Below are 25277 nucleotides of genomic sequence, written 5' to 3' on the forward strand. Positions count from 1 at the left end.
TGACTTCTCACTAGTGATGTTGATGAGGGTGATGTCTGCTTATTTCTTTACTGTAAAGTCACTATTTTCCCTTTCTGTATTCTTTCCTGTGGAAATTAGTCACCATAACCTAGCCCATAATTAAGGTAAGGGGAATTAATCTGCACCTCCTGGAAGGGGAAATGTCTACATATATTACTTGGAATTTTTTTGTAAGAAAAATGGGTTCTATTCATTCATTTATTCATCCATTCATTCATGTATTCATTTATTCAATTATTTATTTATAGCATTATAGATGTCTTCATCTTCATTGCATTCTTTGAATTTAATCCAATATGTCTTTATTAAAAACATTCTAGCTGTAGCTATTGGGAGCTCTTTCAGATGGGTTCCTCTATACCTTGCCTCCTCCTGCTCCTCTGCCTTCACCCCTCCTCATTTCTCTTCTCTCTCTTGTCTTTCTCTCACTTTTTGGCACTTCAAGATTCTCCACGCTCATCTTGAATTTCCCCTTCCCCAGATCTGGAATCAGACATTTTTCCAAGGAGCCCCTATTCCTTTTACTGTAGAATAGTACTGAGAAGCCAGCAGGTTTTTGTTTGTTTGTTCAATTTGCTTTTGATAAAGCAAAGGATACATTTCCTACAAATAAATGTAATTGTTATGCACCTCTATGATATATTCTTCCACACAAATAAATTGATTACTGAAAGAAATAAAAACATAATAAAATGTTTCTTAGTAATCTATTTCACAATTATTTGCTATGATTTGAAACACTTTTCATTTTAATCAAATGTTTTTGCATAAACCATGAGTTTATTTAAGGGGTTACTGATTACTAATTAAATACATTAAAGTACCACAACCACTCATATATCAGAGGATTTAATTGTCAGATCAAAAGAATGAGAATATCAAACTACATTTTTGTGCTGATAGGGAAAATTCATAACATTATTATTTGACTTGGTAATATGTACTTGACAGACATTAACTCTGGCGAAACACTGTCTATCTCATCTCTTCTGCACACAGTTAGGATCTGATTTTTTTCTTCAAACCCCTGCTTTTTATTTCAATACAGTAGTATCTGTGGTTTAAACCTAAATAAATAGTTAAATAGATTTCAAAATGTTAATAACAGCTAATTTAGAGTAACAACACCAAATGAGCTTTCTTTAAATCCTTTTATCTATTCACCTATTTATTTATTTAAAATTTTATTGAATTAATTGGTTAATAGGATTATATAGGTTTCAAACCTATATAAACCTATAGGATTATATAGGTTTGTGTGTTCACCACAAAGCCAAGTCTTCTTCCATCACCACTTATCACCCCTTTACCTTCTTCTACTTCCCCTTTCCCCATTCCCTCTGGTAATCACCATATTGTTGTCTATATTTAAATCCTTTAAAAAATTATCTAGAGAGTCTGAAAATCACTTCTACTTTAAGAAAAATAAAAAAACAAAAACCTTAAAAACCCTTTCATGAAGGTCAGCATCTCACATTTTATGCAATATTTCTCCTTACAATGTGTTGTTTTGCTCGTAAGTGCTTGACAAGTTATATTAGAACAAGGAGAATATCAGAGAAGTCTGATTTCATTCGCCCATAAAATTTGGACTCCAATATCTAATTACCCGGATGACTGATCTGCATGGACCTTCCACAGGCATATCTAACTCGACTTGTCCAATGTTTGATTCTTTCTCTGGCCCCATTGCTCCTGTCTCAGGACAGAGATCTGGGACTTTATTTAGCCCCTCCCTTCCTCACATGCTGTCCTGTGAAATTCAGCATGTCTATATTTTTCAAACACAAAGCTTACTTTTTACATATACTACCAACAGGCTACCATCATCTCACACACTGGCTATTGCATTAACATTATTAATGGACAATTTCCATCTCCCAGTATAATTTTCCTTGAATCTATCCTCCACACAGAAAGATCTTTCAAAAATAAACTTTTTTTTTTCTGAAAGCTCTTCAGTATGGCCTGCAAGGCCCTCAATGGCAGACCTCCTGCCTTCTCCCTCACCCTCATATTTTAGTTCATCTTTCTCTTTATGTGCTAATGACTGTGAAATGACGAAATCCCTTGCTAACTTCACCTAGTGCCTTCCCTCATGCTATGCTCATTTCCTTGAACAAACAGCTATTTTAAAAATCTAGTTTAACATCCCCCAAGCCTCACCTACCAGAAAAGCTTCAGTATAGGAAACACTCCTGCTTGTTGTCCATGGTACCCTTGCACACATTTCTGTATCCCCTCTCATCTTATATGGAAACTAGAGGCCCGGTGCATGAAAATTCATGCACTGGAGGGGGCGGGGTACCTCAGCCCGGCTTGCCCTATTTACTTGAGCCTCAGGCGGCCCTGCATGGCTGGGCAGCTGCCATCCGAGACTTGCCTGCACCTCGGGCCAGCCCTGGCCCTGGGCGGCTGGGGGCTGAGGGGACTGGGGCATTCTGGAGGAAGGGGCATGGAGCAGCCGGGTCTGCCTGGAGGCGGGCCTGGCATTGTGGTGAGTCTGCCACTCCAGTGGGGCTGAGGGGACTGGGCGCCGCCATCTTGTGGCTGTGGGCACTGCCATCTTTGAGGGCAGGGCAATCAATCAGCATATTCCCTCTTTATTAGATAGGATGATCTCTCTATTCGACCAATTTCCTCTGTGGGCTTTAAGCTTTCTTAAGGTACTGACTCTGCATTGTTCCATCTTGTATTTCTGGCACAATAAACACTTCTTAAGCTGATCTAAATATAGTTGGTGTTTGAAACCAGGCAAAAGAAAATTCTATTGTTCTTATTTTCCGTCAAAACCATATCTAGTATAATGCAGGCTACTCTCTAAGGGTGCAGACGTAGGCATGACTTAGTGGCATGCATTTATATAAATATTACCAGTGTGGGGTTCTATATGAATACATAGCTTAAAACATTAAATATTTTTACTATAGTCATACTGGATTTATTTACTTAAAAGTAAAAGACTAAAATATTAACTTTAGCATGAGTTTAAATACAAAATATACATTTTCCTTTTAATTGAATATATTTAAGAAAAACTTACCTCAGACTAAAGTTACTAAGTTTTAGGCATATTTTAACCAAGTAATTTTACCCTAACTTGAGATATTTATTGATATTTTATATTATCCAATGAAGAACAAAGATGGCCTTACTGATATATATTTTTATTATTGTGTTATTTCATGAAAATCTATAATATATGAGTAGTTGTGACTGCCTAATCATGTGGTTGGCTCACTTGGGCAAAATACAAGGAAATATTAGTAATTTTTAAACATGAAAATATAAAAAGAAAACCATTAAGGTTCTCTCTGCCCCCCTCCATGGTAACACACACATACACACACACACACACACACACACACACACCATAGGATATCATAAAATCAGAGTGATCTACCTCTGAGCAGGATTATAGCTCTAATACATCTGATAATGCAGGCATAATAAGCAATTTCTGAAAATTAGCATAAAATATATTTGTAGGAAATCTATATGGAAGCTATTTTTATTTTCTTAACCAAAAACTCAAATAAATTAGACTTGACTTCTCTATGATAAAATAGCTATTTATTGAAAATACCTCTACAACTTTTGACCATACAAAATCTAGATTTCTTTTAGGTAAAAGCCTATCTGATATTATAAATCCCAATTTAATATTCTACAGATAAGGAAAGAAATCAGACATTCATGAAAGCCCCAGAATGCCTTTTGATATTAATTATTCCTAACAGTAATTTCAGCTATTTTTTTTATTACTATTCAGTTAAGCTTCTGTTTCTAGTTCCATGTAAAACACTGTTTGTGTTGGGGCCAAATTTTGATAATACATAGGCTAAAATATGGTAATTTGATTTAGGAACTTGTTTTTGAGGCCCTGTTTTCATGGTAATTTACATAATACTGAGGAAAAGAGAAACTGTCCACATGAGTGAGAGGGAATGGTCCACAAGTGCTTTGGAAGTTTTGAGTTTATGCAGGGATGTAGTCCATTACAGCTTCACCTGATTTTTTTGTTAATTTCACATACCTTTGGGTGAATCTTCTACCTCAACTATAAAATACGATTCCTAAAGCTCAGAATGTATACAGATTGTGACACAATGTACTCTCTCCTGTCTGCTACAGTGGTTGGGTCCTGTCTGGTAAAACACTAAATGATACTCTGTGGCCCGGCCATCAACACACCTTGCTGACTTGGGCACTGGAGGGAATCGGATTCACTGTGAATTTGGGTGTGCTATCCATTACTTCAGGACACACGCACGCCCACTGAGGCCCTGGTGAGCCGCTGGATTAATTCATTTTTCGTGAATGAGCAATGCAGATAACTAATCCTGACAGGGCTAAAATAATTGGAAGCTCCTGAAATTACAACTTGAATGCTCAGAGGGGACAAGCAGTTCATACAAATCAGTGGTGCTGTCTCATAAAAACCATTGATCTGCCTTTCACTTTCTCCCTTTGATAAAGATATGGGTAGCATATCTTTATCCTTGGTTAAAAAATCAGCAGGGAAAGGTGCTAAGTTACTAGCTTAGAAACTTCTTGATAATAGAGAAACTATTGATAATAGAGAACAATAGGACGTGTTTGGGATATATTTTTGGGCATAAGGGAGGTAGTCTTTATCCGCCTGTGGCAAACTGAAGCTATGCAGCATATCTGAAGTTATTCAAACATTCAGTATTTTTTATTTTTCAATTGACATACAATATTATTTTAGGTTCAGGTGTACACCCCAGTGATCACACATTCAATATTTAAGGGTCAGAAACCCAACATTTTAATGAAATCTCCCAAATTTTTAATGCTAAACAGAGGCTGCTATCTAGTACCCCCAGATATGTTTTATTTTCATATCTCTTTAAACTTGGATACTGTAAAATATGACTAAATAGATCATAATGTCCAAAAAATTAAATTTTCCATCATATAATTTACCTGTGAATTACTGCAGTAAGCATCTGCAAGAAATTTTATTTCTCAAAAGGGAAATTCTCTAGAAAACAAGTTGGTTAGTGCTAAATGAATAAAGAATGGATGTTTAAGAAAAAAATTTAATGGTATCATATGATCCAAAGATACAGTATATTTATCACTCTGAGATTTGAGATATAAGAAAACTTTCTAAAAAGGAAATATATATAAAATATATGTGTATTGATTTCAGAGAGAAAGGGAGAGGGAGAGATAGATACATCAATGACGAGAGAAAATCATCAATTGGCTGCCTCCGGCATGCCCCCCACCAGGGATTGACCCCACATCCCAGGCATGTGCCCTGACTAAGAATAAAAATGTGACCTCCTGATCTCTGCATCTGTGTCAGCCTGCAATGGCTCCTGGAAGCTTGGCCTCCAGTGACACCTTGATCTCCTTGGCCTCGCTAACCTCCATGGCCTCCACCTCTAGATGGTCTGGGACTCTCAAGCCAGACCCGTGACAACATGCCGTCCCACCACCACGCAGCAACCCCCCGATGCTGCGAATGGTGCTGGAGGTGGTGCAGGTGGGCGAGCAGCCGGGGGCACCTCGGTTATGGCCATCAAGGTGTACATCCTGCGGAAGTACCCTACGGTGGACGCCATCCGGCTCAAGTACCTGCTGAAGCGGGCCCTGGACACGGGCATGCAGCGCGGCCTCCTCATCAGGCCCATCAACTCCAGAGCCTGGGGGGCCACTGGCAGCTTCAAGTTAGTTCCAAAGCAAAAGAAAAAAATCCAGCCCTGGAAGACAGCCACCGTGTCGGCCCCCGGGAGACCTGGTGAGGCCAAGGAGGAGGCCCCCAAGAAAGATGGCCAGACCAAAGGCGAATAGGCAAGAGGGGGCAAGGCCAGGAAGGCCCCCCAACAGCCAGACAAGGCCACAGAGGCCCCTGCTGATGCCAGCGGGCCCCATGGGAAGTCAAAGGTTAAAGGCAAGAAGGACAGCCCAGCAGATGCCAAGGCCCACAGGAAAACCAAGGCTGGGACTCGGAGCTCAAAACCCACAGTCACCAGGGGTGAAAATGGTGTGACCTCCCCGGCCAAAAAGAAGACAGGGAACAAGGTCCTTAAAGAGGCCACTGCCCAGGGGGCCAGGAAAGGGTCGAAAGCCACAGCTGCTGCTGCTCCTAAGGACAGCGAGTCCAAGATGGTACCTGAACCACTGCCCAGGAAGACAGAGGTCCCCAGGGGCCCAAGAAGGCCTGGCATGTCCACCAAGGCCTCATCATCCAAAGAGACCAGAGTGAAGGCAGAAATCAAGAGCTAGAGGCGGGGTGGAGAGACACTAAGACTCAGAGTTTTTATTCCCCAAAAAACATCACTTTATTTTACTGTAACCTATTTATCAATAAAGAATTTTTTCTCCCTCAAAAAAAAAAAATGTGACCTCCTGGTTCATAGGTGTGGATGCTCAACCACTGAGCAACACCAGCTGGACAAGGAAATATATATGTTTTAAAAAGTATTAACAATTAACAGGTACAGCTGATCCTTCATTACTGTCAGAAATTGTATCTGCAAATTTCCCTTCTCACTAAAATGTACTTACAGTCCCAGCATCAACACTCAGGTGCTTTTGTTATCATTCACCTACAGCTGCAGAGACACCTGAAGCTCACATTCCCAGCTGAGGTCCGACAAGGCAATGTCCTGCACTCTTGTGTCAGTTCTCATCCTGTAAAAACATGTCCATTCGTGATCTATTTAGGGCCACGGTTTTGTTTTGTTTTTTCGATTTTGGGGGCTTGTTATGGATGTTTTCACTGTTCAAGATGTCTCTCTCCCAAGCATGATGCTGAAGTGTTTTCTTGTGTTCCCAAGCACAAAGAAGCTGTTATGTGCCTTATGGAGAAAATATCTGTGTTAGGTAAGCTTTGATCAGGCAAGAGCTATAGTGCTGTTGACCTTGACTTCAATGTTAATGAATCAACAATATGTACTAAGGAAGGTATTGTTAAACAGAAACACAAACAAAGCAAGTTTATATATTGATTGGATGACAAAAATGTATGACCAGATGCTGCAAGAACCCAAGCCTACATTTCCCCTAGAAGCAATGGTTCTCCATTTGCTTACTCAGTGTTCATGGCAGCTTTAAACAACAGAGCTACTGTGAATAATGAGGATTGACTATATTTACATTGCATTCATTTCTTTCAACAGGAAAATAAGGAGCCATTTCAAACTACTACATTATGTGAATGTGAAAGTATGATAAAGACATTTAAATTATCCTGAAAAAAAATGATCAATAAATTGCAAGTATCTTCATAGTTGAGCATAATGCCACCTTTAACAGACATACTCCTTTGTCTGTTGTCGCACTGCTTTGTTTTTTGTCGCACAAGGATTTAAGAACATGGGACTTACCTGGGTAGTTTACAAAGGCAACACTCTCATTCCTCACAGGCTTACTGCAAGCAAGCTCTGTGGATTACATATCTCATTACAATTCACGAAGCACTTTGCCAATCCAATGTGAGCAGTACATTAATGTTGAAGGGGTTCAGAACATGCCATCCACACATGACTCTTTGGTTGAGTATTTTGAGCTGCGGGCACCTGAGAAAACCTGATTCAGGAAGGGCTCACCGACCTCCCCATTCTATCTCCAAGGAGGTCATAAAACTTCCCATGAAAAAGGTGCCCTCTCTGCACCAAGGAAGAGAATGACAACATTCTTATTATCAAAACTGGTGCCAAATGGGAGTAGGAACCTGAACAAACAAATCTACTAAAACCACCCTTAACTTCAAGTAGTTTCCCCTAAATACTTTCTAATCACTGCCTCAATTAATTGGCTCGAGCCTAAGCCCCTTTTCTTGCCACATCCTTATAATTTATTCTTCTTTGTTTAAAAAGGTATATAAGCTTTGGGGCGTAATGGTTTATTTGGGTCTTCATTTTTCTTCTGAAGACTCCCAGGTACACATAAAATATTAATTAAATTTTGTATGCGTTTCTCCTATTAATGTCATATGCCAGGTTAATTTTCAGGCCCAGCTACAGGACCTAAGGACAGAAGGATATTTTCCTCCTACACATTATGTAGAATCTCACAGAATCCTAGGGAAATCACAGAATCCTAGGAAAGTCACAGAATCCAAACCACACCATCATCCATCATTTACATTTCCCATGAGATACGGCCCAGAAATTTCCTTTCTTTTTTTGCCAGTTGATCATTGCCTGCTTTTTCTGGCCTGATTGGAAACAAGCTTCTTGAAATTTGCAGCACAAAAATAAAGATATCATTGAATCTAATAGAATGGGGAAATTAGCCAGTCTACCCTCTAGGACCTAAATTACTTTAAGGCTATAAATAAACTTGAAGTTGATTTCTCATATTTAAAAAAAAATTTAGATATTGTTCTGTATCATTTATATTTTGAATTTCTCTGCCTAACATCCACCGAGGGTTTCTATTGATGAGATCTCACATTTTCTTTTGAATAAGAGTTGAGCTATTGGAAATATGTAAAACCTAGATGTGAAGCTGGAGAATTTTGCAGCCTCTAAAAGAGGATCATTTTAAATTCAGAAAATGTAAGGGTAGACAAACATCACAAATTCACATTAATTTTAGGAAAGTTTGTTTCTTTTTGGGGGGGTTATTAAGAAAGAAACTGAATTTGTAAGTAGGACACATTTTGATACATTGGCTACACAACCTATTTTCAACCCTCTGCATTTGACATTTTTTACAGTTTAGGTCAATCCTAACAATTTATGCACTTCTCAAGGCATGACAAATATAATGCTGTTACAAGTGCTATTTATAGCAGGGCAGTTAAGTCCTTAAAATGTCAATGGTTGAGTTTCTCTTAATGTAGACCTAGAAGCAAAGTACAAGTCTTCATTCTAGGGAGATAAAGGGTATGCTGAGGCAAGAAATTTATTAGGAAATTAAAGTGATGTCAGCTTTCTCATGACCCAAGAAGTATGTAGTTTAACCAATAGCATTCTGACCATCCATTAGGCTTCAGGAGGGCACTGGACCTGAACACACGGACCTCAGACCTGACCCCGGCCTATTCCTGTAAATGAAGGAAGGGAACAGATCATCTTAGATCCCTTCAGCTTCACAATTAAGCATCTGGTACTCTGGATGACTTGGTCAAGCTTACAAAGAACCATACACTTATTTAATTTTGGATTTAAATCAAAATTTAGATTGTCAAAATACTACATTTTAGGCATAGTCATATTTCCTGATTAATTTGCCGATGGAAATTCCCAAAGGCAATTTTAAACATAAAATCCACAGACATTGAAACATTTTCATGGGTGAGTACTTTGAACAGTTAAAATAGAACAGTCAAAATTTGCAAAGTGGAGTAAAAATATCTACATTCTAAATAGCGCATATTGTTACTTTTAAAGAAAACAAATGATAATCATTTATTATAAGGAGATTTCCATAAGTAGAACCTAACAAAAGATTTATGGTGATAGATTAATAATTAATTTACATTCGTAGTGTCTTGATAATGTTTAAGCAAACACATAATTAGTAAGACTGGATTATTTTAATTCTAGAACATGGGAGTAAAATTACTTATCTGGCTACAATGATGCAGGGTCAGTAAAAATGAATGCATGACCTTGCACAGGTACAAAAATCTGGTCACATTCAGCTATAGTCTGTCATGTTTCCTTCTCCTTTTGCTAGTATTTAGTCTAGTACAGCAGCACAACTTGTGTAGTCATATCAAAGAATGATAGCACATATACTTTTTCTTTATTAAACCAAAATGACCTGGAAGAGAGGGGCTTTGTTTCATTAGGAGAAGTGACACAGAGATCTAGTTAAGTGACAGACTTACCTCAGACTTCCAGGTTCTATTCCCTGTCCAGTAGCTATGTGACCTTCACTAAGTTACAAACTTTTCTTAAACCTCAGTTTCTTTGATCCTCAAAAAGTGAAGGTAATTACATAGTGTGCTTTATAGAAAGATAAAGATTGAATAAATTAATACATTCAAAGCACTTAAGACAGACAGTATCTGGTACATTATAAGCTGCTAATGAACATTAGCTTTTATTATCATACTAGAGCCCCGGTGCATAAAATTCATGCACGGGGGGGAGGGAGGAGATCAGCCCAGCCTGCACCCTCTCCACCTCTCCAATCCGGGACCCCTCGGGGGATGTCCAACTGCCGGGGATCAGGACTAAAACGGCAGTAGGACATCCCTCTCACAATCCTGGACCACTGGTTCCTAATCACTCACCTGCCTGCCTGCCTGGTTGCCACTAACTGCCGCCCCCTGCCAGCTTGATCACTCCTCACTGCCTCTGTGTGCTAGCCTGATTGCCCCTAACTGCCCCCCCTGCCGGCCTGGTCACCCCCAACTGCTCCACCCCACCCCCGCTGACCTGGTTGCTCCTAACTGCCCACCCTGCTGGACTGGTCGCCCATCACAGACCCCCCTGCTGGCCTGGTTGCCCCACGCAGCCTGCTGTTCAGTCGTTTGGTCATCCCTCACTAACCCCCTTGCCAGCCTGGTTGTAGGCAGCCATCTTGTGAGGGTGTGAGGGTTAATTTGCATATTACCTCTTTATTATATAGGACTAGAGGCCCGGTGCACAAAAATTTGTGCACTTGGGGGGGAGAGGGGGTCCCTCAGCCCATCCTGTGCCCTCTTGCAGTCTGGGACCCCTCAGGAGATAATGACCTGCTGGCTTAGGCCTGCTCCCGGGTGGCAGAGGGCAGGCCCAATCCCTAGGTGCAGCCCCTGGTTGGGCTCAGAGCAGGGCCGATTGGGGAGTTGGGGCGCTGCCCCCTGTCATGCACAGAAGAGGGCGGATCGGGAGGTTGCGATGCCACCCTCAGTCATGCTCAGGGTAGGGCCGATTGGGGGGTTGGGGCACCACCCCCTGTCACACTCAAGGCAGGGTCGATAGGGAAGTTGTGGCGCCACCCCCTGTCACGCACAGAGCAGGGCCCATTAGGGGGGTTGGGGCTCTGTACCCTGTCACACACAGAGCCGCAGGGCCATCAGGGGGTTTGGGCGCTGCCCCCTATCATGCTGATCCTGGTGCCGGGAGGCCTTGTGGCTCCGCTGATCCCAGTGCTGGGAGGCATATTACCCTTTTACTATATAGAATAGAGGCCTGGTGCACGGGTGGGGGCCGGCTGGTTTGCCCTGAAGGGTGTCCTGGATCAGGGTCGGGGTCCCCACTGGGGTGCCTGGCCAGTCTGGCTGAGGGACTGAGGGCCGTTTTCAGGCTGGCGGGTGACTGAAGCTCCCAACCACTCCTTTTTTTCTTTCTTTTTTTTTTATTCTGGGCCAGCTTTAGCTCTGAGGCCTCGGCTGCTGAAAGCAGGTTTCTGGCCTTTGTTTACCTTCTGTATTTGATACAATGTTGCGGTCCGGCTGGCTGAAGCCTGGCTGACTAACGCAGGTTTCTGGGGTTTTGTTTAGCTTCTATATTTGCAACATAGTTGCTTAGAGTTGCAGCTGAGAGGCCGGCAAGTCAGGCGGGGAACATTGGAGTCTGCAGTCACTGGAGCAAGCAAGCCTCCCTGCTCACTTCAGTGCATGGCTGCCGGCCGCCATCTTGGCTGGCAGTTAATTTGCATATTGCCCTGATTAGCCAATGGGAAGGGTAGCGGATGTACGGCTAATTACCATGTTTCTCTTTTATTAGATAGGATATTAAGTTTTTGTTTAATTTGATATCCAATAATGAATATTCTCATTCTCTAGGAAATGTTGATGCAGTCCTCGATACAGAACATGTTCATATTTCTACTAGCATTAATGGATTTAGGACAAACTAGGGTGCCATGCTTGGTGACTCTAGGGCCCACCCTACATTCTGTTCTATATATATATTTTAAATATATTTTTATTGATTTTCAGAGAGGAAGAGAGAGATAGAAACATCAATGATGAGAGAGAATCATTGATAAGCTGCCTCCCGCACACGCCCATCCCCCCCCAATGGGGACCTAGCCCGCAACCCGAGCATGTGCCCTTAATGGGAATTGAACCCGGGAACCTTCACTCCACAGGCCAATGCTCTATCCACTGAGCCAAACCAGTTAGGGCTGTTTTATATTTTTTGCTACCTTCACTGATGTAGCTTATTTTGCTCACAAGTAAGGAAGGCTACAAAATATGGAGAAGTAAAGATAAATTGAAATAATAAGTAATTGAGCCTGCTCTGTTTCTTCTCTTCAGTGTAATAAGTAACATTTCAGGTCAAATAAAACTTTTGAATGTCCTTTCACTCTAACCTGAGAAACCCAAGGTGCATGGGGAGGGTCGGGGGCTTGTCCAAACAACTTCAGATAACGATGTCCAAACTGAGACTTTAACCCAAAGTCTCATCTCTGATTCTCTTCACAGAGCATTGTTTAAGTCATAATTTCTTTATAGTCCATAAATTTGCTATCCAGGAAGCAAATTATATTTATTGAATATAGGAATTCACTACCATAGTATCGGGTTGAATGTTATATATTTAATGTAACCTATTTTTGATACACTTAAAAATTACCAAACTTAGTTAACTCCACACCAAAGTCTAGATTTATAACAAAGTCTAGCTTCTGATTTTTATACTTTATAACTAAATTTGATAAGATTTTGAAGTGCTCACGAGGAAAAATATGTCTCAGTTGCCATATTGTAATGATGTGGTTAAATATATGTTAGCTAAATCAAGTTCAAGTAAAAGAAAAAGTACAAAGTTCAAGACATAGGTGAGAAAAGCCAGACAAAATTGTTTTCCACTCTAGTTCTACGGTGGGTGATGGTGAGTGCTATTTACAAAGGTTTTATAGACAGTATGGGAAGGAAGGCTTGTAAAGAGAGCATTTATAGACAGTGATGAACAGAATGAGAAAAATAAACAGCCTAGGATTATTGGTAGAAACAACATAATCAGAAGAGAGGACTCTGATCACTCTAAACCCCTAGGTAAGTGGTGATAGTGCAAGATGCTGAAGGAGTGAGAGACCCAGAAGGAGCAGAGAGGTTGGAATAAAAGTATATGTTAGCTGGGAAACAAACAGCTCTGTGTGCAGGGGCAACAGCTTGAGTAGTATGTCTCCCGGGGATCCTGGTAGAAACCAAGGTCCTGTTGAGACACACAGCAAATGCATCCTGGGTGGCCATCCTGGACCATGGCAACATGCTAGGAGATGCCGTCTTGTTTTTTAAAACACACAGTAGCTTTGGACCTGACACAGCCTCTTAAGACTCAAAAGCCAAACCTTTACATACTTTTAAAAATAACATTTTAGAGAATGTTTTTGCTTATGAGAGTGATGATGTATTTTGTCACTTGACTTACTTTGTAAATAATATGGCTTCAAAATTTAGAAAGTGTTCTTTATTTTAAAATACAAAGTAAAAACAAAAATTTGCAACTTTAAGAAATTTTTTTATAGTGATGGAAGATAATTTGACTTTAGGCGGTAGGCACACAATGCAATATAAAGGTCATGTACCATAGAAATGTGCAGTTGAAGCCTATATAATCTTATTAACCTATGTCACCCCAATAAATTTATTTAAAAATAAATAAAACTAAAACAAAATGAAAAAATTGTGTTTTGTGTTTAATCTGTAATTTCTAGTTTTCTAATGTAAAAACTCCAGATTTTGAAAGTTACCATGAGAAGCTATAATATTTATGCAAGAAATATTCTTTTTTTTCCCTGCTAAAGTTTTACTGTTCCATAGAGATCCTTTTCATTTTCCAAAATCCAAGTGAAACTTCTTTTTCCAAAATTTGGAAAAAATGTTTGATAATTTTATCAATCTTTTCCTCTAGAAATTTAGAAAAGTTTTAGAATATTAATTAGGAGAATGAAGGTCAAAGTCCTGGGGTTAAGGAGGTTCATGAATCCAAATAAGAACTTTTATTTACAGTCTAGTGCTTTAAAAACTCTGTTGCACTATAGTAAAAAGATGACCATGTCTCGTTTGATGGTTTTTCTTACTAAATAAAGTACAAATAGCCATTGGTAATATCTCCTAAACTTTGTGTTTAAATTGATCTTCCAATAATGAGAATAAAATGCTGTTTCTAGGATATCCATTTCATGCAGAATTCCTTTAAAACGATGGAAATGGGCAGTTCTCCTTGGTGTCACTCCATTTAGTGACTTTCCATTCCCCCTTACCCATTCAACATGCGAACAGACAGACTGCAAATTATCTGATAAAATAAGTCCCATTGAGACAAGTATCTAATGATGCTAATGGTTTAAAGACTTTAATAGGAGCAGCTCTTGAATGGAACAGCATGGATGGAGCAAGAGTTCCTTGAGGCTTTCAGTTTCCACCATGTAGGTGGCAAATGACACACTGGTAACAGTGAGAACAAACACAGCACGGCAGTCCCTCTCAATGATAGCATCCCTCCCAATCACAACAGAGGCAAGAATAAAGTTATTTCCAGTATGACAAGGGAACAATGGCGAAAAATAGCCCTATCTCTAATTTGTTAAGTCTCTGTAATATACTTTACTGAGGTTTTGCCTGCACCTGCTTTGACAATGAACTTTTATCCTACTAAAGATGAAATCAGTTATTTCCCAGACAAAAAATATTTTGTAGAGTTAGATAAGGGAGGGGCCTGAGATTAATTATTTTCTATAGAAATATCAAAAAGAGCATAGTCAAAATATGTTATTCCATTACTGTGGACAAAAATAATAAATTGCTCTGTTATTTTCTCTTATCAGTTTCACTCGGTTGCATCTCTATACCTATTTTTTTGTTGCCTACTCATTTCTTTTCTTTAAACTCAACCTTATTCTTCAAACCTTTCCTCTCTCAAAACTCATTAAGCCAAGAGATATCCCCTTTTTTCCTATTTAAACAACGTGATTCAGTATTTTCATTATATTCCCATTAAAATGCTCCTTTGATAATATCCCTATTAATTTTTTTAGACTATATGCCATTGATTAGTATTAAAGTTGAAAATGTTATAATGGATTTTTTCTGGAAAACTGCTTTTGCTGACATGCCTCATTGGATTTCTTACCATTTCAAGTTGTGTTTAATGGGGCTCCAGAGTTTAAAGGCAAGTGCATTTGGGAAACATAACTACTATTTGACTTAGAGAGCTTCTGTGAGTATGTGGTTGCTATATAATTTTACAGAAACATACAGGGCATCTGGGTTGTAGATGCAAATGGTTTGCTTGCTGCTATTAACCAGTTATACCTCTGATCACTAGATCAGAGAATGACTTATAAAAGAGTTTCTGAATGACATAATGAGGAGCCACATGCTTATAAAATGATTAGGCATAAAGATAATTTAAAATGATAATCATCTATGAAGGATTGGCTAGATGACATACAACTTTTATACATATAGGAATAATCTATGTATGTCTAGCTCTCATAAACAGTAAGTGTATGGTTTTAGGAGAGATGTTACCTGTAGTACTGTTTTCCAGCCCAAATAAAAGGGATAAAAATAACAACAATAGGAAATGGGTAACTAAGTCATTAAAGATGCTATTATTTTCAGTTCACTTTCCTTAAGCAAATGTTTTTTCAAAAATTGAAGATACCAACTTGACATTATGCAATTTATTTAAAACAAAAATATGTTCTCTTAACTTTGAGAAAAAATAATTTAGATTTTATATTTATAAATACTCAAATAGTTGAGTTAATGAATAGCAAATAATTAAATTATTAATAATTCATCAAGGTGAACTTAACTTGATGCATTAAATGATGTGGCTACAATTTGGCTAGCCCATAACCCCATCCTCACAGAAAAAGTACACTAACCTTTACTTTTAATCCTAAAATGAGACAGCCTAAGTGAAGCCAAGAACAGTATTGATATATTTTCAAATTTAATTTACAAAGTATAAATTTAGAAGGAGGAGTTTATATTAGTGTTTGCTTCTCCAAGCCTCTAACAAGATAACATAATATTCCTCATATTCCAAACATTAGTTTGTCATTGGTATTGTTCTTGTAGAAGCAGACATTTTTATTAAGAATTGTAGCAGATCCAAGATGGTGGCTGATGGGAGGGCAGGCTGCAAGATAGTGTGTGAGTGAGAGAGTGAAAGGAGAGTGCATGGACGTGTGGGGAGTGTCTGTATTTGTGAGTGAGGAACAGCTATATTCCACAGGCCTGTTGGGGACTGGAAGACCAGGCTCCCCTGGCCGGGCAGCTTCTACTACTGCTGAAATCTCTCCCAGAGTGGCCAGCTCTGCCACAGAGACTGCACCTTCTTGAAAGGGAGAGCAGTTATGATCAGAAGCACAGCCTTACCTTCACCTGGGAGACCTCAGATACCTCCCGGGACCCTACAACCACATCACCCAGGGACCAGCTGCCTCAGCTCTGAACCTGAAAACACCGAGACTCCAGCCTTCCTGGCCTTAGGTGCCTAAAAGTTTGTCCAGGGGGAGACAAAGTGGTGCTGAATACGTGGATGGGCCCTGGGCCTTCTCACAGAGCAGATAGAAGGAACAGCTGAATCGGACAACATCCACCTGGAATTGGTGAGGCAAACACAGCTGGTGAGGCTCTCTCAGAGATCATGTAGAGAGAGCTCTGCCTCCTCAGATTCAGCTGGGTGTATGTTGTTTGGGTGTTTGTTGTTTGCATTTTTTGGATTAATTGTTATTTGTTGTCTGCATTCAGCTCAGAGTGTTTTTTGTTTGCATATTTTGGATTAGCTATTGGTTTTTTGGTGATTTCTCCCCATATACATATTTTTTCCCCTTCTTTTTTCTTCTCTTTCTTTCATCTCTTATATTTTTTCCTTTTCTCAATATCATTTTTGCATTCTTTTCTCACCCCTAATTCTCTTCATTTGTGCATGGTCCTTCTCCAGGACCTGAACCTTAGCTGTGCAGATCACGGCTTTCACACCCAAGTCATTATGTTCAATTAATATTTGACAAAGGAAACAAGAGCATACAATGGAGTCAAGATAGCCTCATCAATAAATGGTGCTGGAAAATTTGATCAGATACGTGCAAAAAAAAAAAAGAAACTAGATCACCAACTTACACCATACACAAAAACAAACTCAAAATGGCTGACGCACTTAAATGTAAGACTGAAACCATAAAAATCCTACAAGACTACATAGGCAGCAAAATAGCAGACATATGTCGTAGCAATATCTTCATAGACACAACTTCTAGGGCAATGGAGAGTAAAGAGAAAATAAACAAATGGGACTATATCAAAATAAAAAGCTTCTGCACAGCAAAAGAAACCATCAACAAAATAACAAGAAAGCCCACTGCATGGGAGAACATATTTGCCAATGATATTTCATATAAGGGTTTAATCTCCAAAATTTACAGAGAACTCATATAACTTAACAAAAGGAAGATAAACGATCCAATAAAAAATGATCAAAGGATCTAAATAGACACTTTTCAAAAGAGGACATACAGAAGGCCAAGAGACATATGAAAACATGCTCAAAGTCACTAATCATCTGAGAGATTCAAATCAAAACAACAATGAGTTAACATCTCACACCTGTCAGAATGGCTATCATCAACAAATCAAAAAACAACAAGTGCTGGCGAGGATGTGGAGAAAAAGGAACCCTCATGCACTGTTGGTGGGAATGCAGACTGGTGTAGCCACTGTGGAAGACAGTATGGAGTTTCCTCAAAAAATTAAAAGTGGAACTCCCAATTGACCCAGTAATCCCACTTCTAGGACTATATCCCAAGAAACCAGAAACACCAATCAGAAAGGATATATGCACCCCTATGTTCATAGCAGCACAATTTACAATAGCTAAGATTTGGAAACAACCTAAGTGCCCATCAGCAGATGAGTGGATTAGAAAACTGTGGTACATCTACACAATGGAATACTATGCCACTATAAAAAAAGAAGGAACTTTTGCCATTTGCAACAGCATGGATGGAACTGGAGAGCTTTATGCTAAACGAAATAAGCCAGTTAGAGAAAGATAAATATCACATGATCTCACTCATAATTTGATGAACAAGAATAGATCCAGAGACAAATGGTAGGGGAGGGGGGGTTAGAGTGCAACCAAAGGCGTATTAGCATAACCAATGGACAGTGACACTGGGCGGTGGGGGCTTGCCTGGGGTGGGAATAGTGGGGTGTGGGGGGGTCAAGCAGGGAAAAAGGAGACATATGTAAAACTTTAGTCAATAAATAAATAGATAAAAAAGGAAAAAATCATTATATATTACAGGTGGGCCAAATTGGGGACAAAAATAATCATAAGAAATCTAGTGAGACTCTCGATGTTGTGATAAAGGACCAACTAGAAATTAAGCATTCACTGACTGAAATAAAGAATATTATACAGACACCCAACAGCAGACCAGAGGATCGCAAGAATTAAGTCAAAGATTTGAAATATGAAGAAGCAAAAAACACCCAACCGGAAAAGCAAACTGAAAAAAGAATCCAAAAATACGAAGATAGTGTAAGGAGCCTCTGGGACAGCTTCAAGCGTACCAACATCCAAATTATAGGGGTGCCAGAAGAAGAGAGGGAGCAAGATACTGAAAACCTATTTGAAGAAATAATGACAGAAAACTTCCCCTACCTGGTGAAAGAAATAGACTTACAAGTCCAGGAAGCGGAGAGAACCCCAAACAAACGGAATCCAAAGAGGACCACACCAAGACACATCATAATTAAAATGCCAAGAGCAAAAGACAAAGAGAGTATCCTAAAAGCAGCAAGAGAAAGAAAGTCAGTTACCTACAAGGGTGTACCCATAGGACTGTCAGCTGATTTCTCAACAGAAACTTTGCAGGCCAGAAGGGAGTGGCAAGAAATATTCAAAGTGATGAATGCCAAGAACCTACAACCTAGAGTACTTTATCCAGCAAAGCTATCATTCAGAAGTGAAGGTCAGATAAAGAGCTTCACAGATAAGAAAAAGCTAAAGGAGTTCATCACCACCAAACCAGTATTATATGAAATGCTGAAAGGTATCCTTTAAGAAGAGGAATAAGAAGAAAAAGGTAAAGATACAAATTATGAACAACAAATACACATCTATCAACAAGTGAATCTAAAAATCAAGTGAATAAATAATCTGATGAACAGTATGAACTGGTGATTATAATAGAATCAGGGACATAGAAAGGGAATGAACTAACTATTCTTGGAGGGGAAAGGGGTTGGGGGGTGCGGGAGGAGATTGGACAATAATCGTGCACCTATGGATGAGGACACTGGGTGGGGAGTGAGGGAGGAGGGTGGGGTGGGAACTGGGTGGAGGGGAGTTATGGTGGGAAAGAAGAGGAACCAATGTAATAATCTGAACAATAAAGATTTAATTAAAAAAAAAGAAATATCAAATTGAAAAAAAAAAGAATTGTAGCAGACACTCTTGGCTGCTACAGCCAACATGCATTTCCTCTTTTTTATTATTGTTGTTCGTGTTAGAAGAAGCTTGACTTCATTCCGGTGTCCATCTCTTCTTAGAATTCAAAGGAAGTGGACACTTTTCTCAGCAACAGAGCCAATCCTGAACTGACAAGTCAACCATGGTTATCCCATTCCCTTTGCCACTTCTTGGTTTAAGGTGGGTATGTGAACTAGTTCTGGCCAAAGTTGAGGAGGGAGGTGTGCTGAGAGGGACTCCTAAGAAGGAGAAGGCAGAACAGATGGCCTCATCCTTTCTCTGACACTTGCAGACCGTGAATTTAAGATTGAAAAGGGGGAAGCATCTCGGCATGAGGATGGGAGCCAGCTGCAGACCAGGTGGACATGTAAAGTCGTTTGTAAACCATTGATTTAGTAAACCGACTAGCTCTGATATCTGCTCCACCATTGAACTTTAGTTATGTGGGAAATTAAACTGGAGTCAGGTTTGTTATAGAAGATTAAAGCAACCTTCAATGTATAATTTTCAATTTTCTCCTAAAAACATGACAATTGTTTTATTTAAAAGCAGAGAGGAAGAAGAATGCCTACTCTCGTCCATTCCTTTAGGGGAGAAGGAATAAATGATGTGGCCAAGATTGCTAGCAATTCGACAAAAGTGCAATGGAAGGCTTATTTTAATATTTAAAATTCCAAGTTTTAGCTGGGCACATGGCAATGAAACTGAGGCTGTTTTTTTATTCTCCTTTGCAGCTAGCGGTGGGTGGCCACAGGACCAAATCCCAATCAATGTGTTGTGGACAGATGGTGCATGGCCATTCGAGTTCTGCTTTCAATGGAAGAGTAAGCCCTTAAAAAAGGAAAGTCCGAAGAGACAGTGATGAGATGCCTCAGCAACTTCAAACAAACAAACAAAAACATAATTGCCCTCAACCCACTATGTTTTAATGATCCTGGTCCTTCTTTTCTTTCTTCCCTCCCTGTGGTGCCAATTAATGTTTAAATGACTTCAACACCAAATATATATATTGGTCACAATGAATGAAATCGTTGTTTTCCTCCTTGAACAAACCAATCAACAAAGTGAACAGGGCCATTCTGAATTGCAGTCTGCCAGTTCTACGAACATGACAATCCTGACACAAAAGAACAAAACAAACAAACAAAAAACCCACTATGAGCCAGAGGATACAGATCCCCTAGTTCAGTGGTCCGCAAACTGCGGCTCGCGAGCCACATGCGGCTCTTTGGCCCCTTGAGTGTGGCTCTTCCACAAAATACCGACTTCTGCGCATGGGCCACAAAGTTTCAATCGCACTGTACATGCACGCCCACATGTGGTATTTTGTGGAAGGGCCACACTCAAGGGGCCAAAGAGCCGCATGTGGCTCTCGAGCCGGTTTCCCGACCACTGCCCTAGTTCTCTCTTTTTAGAGCACCAGCATATGACCTGCCTCATTTGGTTTCTTTCTAGGGGCACAAGCCAGAGGTGGAAGACAACAGTTGTGGCGAAATAGGCAATGGCAGGAGAGGGGACTCCTCTAAACTGAAGCTCATAATATTCCTATTTTTAAAAGTTTCCTCTGATAAACTAATTAGGATTAATCTCCTTTTCTTTCTTTTTTTAAAGTGATAAGTGGTTGAGATTGCTACTTTTAGCTTCAGAGAGAAGACAGATTCTACATTATGATGTAGAGTGAATCAGTGAATCCTATAGCAGCCATTGAGGACTCAGGAGACAATGCCCCATGTTTTTTAATAGAGACCTGCTGACTGCCAATTGTGGGGATACTGTCTCATAAATCCCTAACTCCTTCTTCAGGTGCAGCTCAAATATCACCGGACTGCACAGCACAAACTGAGACAATGAAGGCTGTTTCCTGGTTAACATCACACTTAGCAGCCATTCTAATGAATTCCTTGTTCATCTCTTCTACTGGATGACACATTCACTGTGGACAGGAAGGCAGAGATTTCATTTTGTTGAACATACACTACATTGATTTCATATCAGATAAAATTAAAGCATTTCTTTAATTTGTGAGGCTGTGTGAAAAATGTTATGGGTCGTCTTTCAAGTTATTTTAATTTTCATTTGCATCATTTCGACCTTTTTTTTCCCCTTTGGGATACTCAGCTCAAGGCAGCACGGGCCTATGGATGGGGAGCCAGAAAAAGCAAGGGGAAGGGAAGGCACCTAAATGGACTGGAATCAGGAGTTTGTGGCCATTAAGGGACATGAGGCAGACAAACAAATAGTTCAGAAAGGATACATAGATACATAGTTTTATGCTGCCATAAAGCTATGCTAAACTTAGGGTATTAGTTGAAAATAAATATTTATAGGTACTAATGGCCTTTCAATTGCATGTATGACTATATGAAAACTGACTATGGGCACAGGTGCATTAATTTATTGATTATTATTTCCTTAACTATCATTTATAAGATTCTCCTACTTGCTAGCCAAAATGCTGGGGGTCTGAAGACCAATTAGATGTATAACTCAGAACTAAAGTGCAAAGAGAAGAGTCTATGTGCCTTTGTAAAAATGTATGTATTGTGAAAATTAAAAAACACACACACAAAAAAAAAAACAACCTCATTTAAAATGGAGCAGGAGGCTAGGAAAGAGAACTCTCACACCTCACTCCACTCCAACTCCTGACTCCAACAGGAAGACACTACCTGCATCTCTGACAGGAAGTGATACCATCTTACTATCTCAGCAGGAGGAAGACCCTTTGAAATTTCGTTTTCCTCAAATGGACTCTTCATGTATAACAGTCCCCTCCCAAGCTCTCCTTCGTTTCTCTGGATTTGCAGGTGGTTCACCTTTAAACCACACGTCCAGAATGGCAATTCTTTTTTATTTCCAAATAAACCTGTTTTGCAGGAGAAATATCTTTCTATTTATTTCAGATCAACAATATCTTCAATAATCATTCCAATGTTCCTACAGTGGAAGATTACCTTGAAACACTCATTCCCTTATACCTCCTTGCCTCCAGGCACAGGGACAGGGTGAATTTTGGAATATGCGCAAAAGCGAGGAATCAAGTTCATACCCTACAAGAGGAGGTAGGGACATATCTGGTTGTAATATCAATAGCCTTCTCCTCGGGGGGAGCATTTGATTTCTAGCTGCATTAGTTAGTCTCATGTTTGTCAGACTGTTTTGTTTAGACAATGTGTTCTAAATAACCAATTAATAGAAAGTAAAGCATATATCTATGAAAAAAACAGACTAGAGTTAACATGGTGGCCTTTTATAAGAAATACCACTTTCTGAGCCTTAGTTTGGAAAATGTATAAAGTGCATATAGTGTGGGGGTTGGAAGCCAGGGCCCTAGAAATAGTGTCTGGGTCCATGCTGAGCTCCACTACTTCCTAGCTGTTTGATCTTGAGGACCTTGCCCAACCTCTCTGTGGTCTCGGCTGTCTCATATAGTAAATTGGGATAATAACAATATTTATCACCTATCATAGATGATAGATGTTGTAAGGATAATATGAGTCAAAGCACATGCAGTCTTTAGAACAATGCTTAGAAAGTATCACATTGTATTCAGGAAACGTATTTATACGTTTTACGTATTTATACATTCTACCAGTGTAGTAGAGCGCGGGACACGTATTAATACGTTTTTATAGACTAGCGGTAGAATGCAGGTAACGTATAAATACGTAAACTAAAGTTATCGTAATTTTACTGAACGTTGCCATTTGCACAAAAAATTAGCAAAAATGGCCCGCGCCACCTGTTAGCGCGCAATAAAAACTACCCGCAAACAATGTGGTATTATTTATCAGAATATGCTGGTTATGTTTTATTACAGACACAGCACAGAGTAAATTAAGGTTTAGTTAGCATTAAGCCAAATGAGACAAGTGAAAAAGAAAGAAAATATGTCCTATATTAGGCTAAATGATAGAGTTTTTTTATAATACAAAGAAAGATGAGAGAGACATAGAAGGTCAACTGTGTTAAACCAGCGGTTCTCAACCTGTGGGTCGCGACCCCTTTGGCGGTCGAATGACCCTTTCACAGGGGTCGCCTAAGACCATCCTGCATATCAGATATTTACATTATGATTCATAACAGTAGCAACATTACAGTTATGAAGTAGCAATGAAAATAATTTTATGGTTGGGTCACAACATGAGGAACTGCATTTAAAGGGCTAGAAGGTTGAGAACCACTGGAACCATCTTGGTCAAGGGGCCTATAGCTTCTATCTGGAGTGCAGCCAAAATAGAACCTGCAGGCAAACTAGAACGTCAAGCAAGATCTGTTAAGGAGTAAAGAACACCAAGGTGATAGAGCTTTAGAAAAACCTGTTCTTTAAACAGCTTCAGAATTCCCTGTCTAATCAGTAACAGTTTATCAAGCATGAGATGGGAGAAAAACAATCATTGGAACTCCAGATGGAAATGTTTAATGCATATGCAGTTTACGGGATGAATATAAATTGCAAACATGGTGGTTTTTTGTTAATCTGCTGAATAAAAAAATATATTGAATTTGTTCTACTTTAATTAATGAGTAACTGAATATTTGACACAGCAATAAGCTTAACTCTTTCATAGAAAGTCAACTGCCAAAGATTTGGCAGAAAAAGTTGGCAATGACAGCGTTATTTTCCTAACCAAGGTAATTTCTTTTGGAGTATATTTTGCAGCAGAGGTGAAATCTTAGATGCATCGCAATCTATTCACTCTGCACTGATGATAAAGTGTGTCAATTTACCTAACTATACAGTCTACAGTAGAGATAAATGTAGGGATCATTTAAAATGTGTAGCACTCCTTGGACAAAGGAAGAAAGGTAAACTAGATGTCATGGGCAAAAAGAATAAGAGATTTAAAATCCCCTGTTATTAAGTAACAAGAAGACTGAGGATACAGAGGATAATAATGGGGAATGAATAAACATATGTTTCTGTCTGTACATATCTCTTTGCCTGTAATCTGTGTATATTATAGTTATACTTTAATATTAGCGGTCCGGTGCACGAATTCATGCACTGGTGGTGTCCAGTCAGCACACCCTGATGGGAGCCCATCAGGCTGGGTGGCAGGGGGTAGGGGCCACAGGAGATTGGCTGGTGGCCGGCCCCACCCGATTAGGGGGGTCAATCTGGGGGCAGCAGGCCAGGGGCAGGGGCCATGGGAGGTTGGGGGTGGCCAATCAGGGCCCCAATTGGCCCAGTTGGCAACTGGTCATTCCGGTTTTTCTGACGTTCTGGTCGCTTGGCTTTTATATATATACTAGAAGCCCGTTGCACGAAGATTTGCTCAATAGGCCTTCCTTCCCCTGGCTGCTGGCACCGGTTTTCCTCTGGCACCCGGGACCCAGGCCTTTGGTCCGGCCGCAGCAGAGAAGCCAAGCCTCTTCAGTCTTCAGTCTTCAGTTTTCACTCCACGCCTGCGTATGCAAATTAACTGCCATCTTTGTTGGGTTAATTTGCATAGTCACTCTGATTGGCTAGTGGGTATAGCGGAGTGACATCAATTTGCATGTTTCTTTTTTATTAGTGTAGATATAGATAAATAGTACTTATATAGTTCTTGTTTATGTCCCAGGAATTTGATAAATATTAATTTATCTAATCCTGATAATAACCCTATAATATCATTACTATTATTATTCCCATTTTACAAGTGAGAAAACAGAGCACAGAGAGGTTAACACTTGGAGTGCGGGAAACGAGTTAAGTCGGCTCGCGTGAATCGCGCGTACTCCCGGGAGCCGTCTTTAACTCGGTTCATATAGATTTGCGGTGGAGTGCGGGAAACGTGTAAACTCGGGCCGATTATAACTGCGTATTACCAAATATTTGTTTGTAATCCACCCTTTTGGTGGATGGAACAAAACCAAAAGACAGAGCCATCTTATATTTTGGCGGGA

The 25277-nt window shown here is 39.8% G+C and overlaps 2 protein-coding genes across 2 annotated transcripts in view; one reads left to right on the forward strand and one right to left on the reverse strand.

Moving 5' to 3' along the window:
* Nucleotides 1-25277, reverse strand: part of CNTNAP2 (contactin associated protein like 2) — a 1215871-nt gene that overhangs the window by 950369 nt on the left and 240225 nt on the right. The window lies entirely within an intron of this gene.
* On the forward strand, nt 5366-6282 carry LOC111826009 (histone H1oo-like). The gene is given in 3 exon segments (XM_023753809.1): nt 5366-5445; nt 5500-5549; nt 5552-6282. Coding segments are annotated over 3 exon segments (861 nt in total).

The sequence above is a fragment of the Myotis lucifugus genome, unplaced genomic scaffold (assembly GCF_000147115.1).
Source record: "Myotis lucifugus unplaced genomic scaffold, Myoluc2.0 scaffold_51, whole genome shotgun sequence".
Classification (NCBI taxonomy): Eukaryota; Metazoa; Chordata; class Mammalia; order Chiroptera; family Vespertilionidae; genus Myotis; species Myotis lucifugus.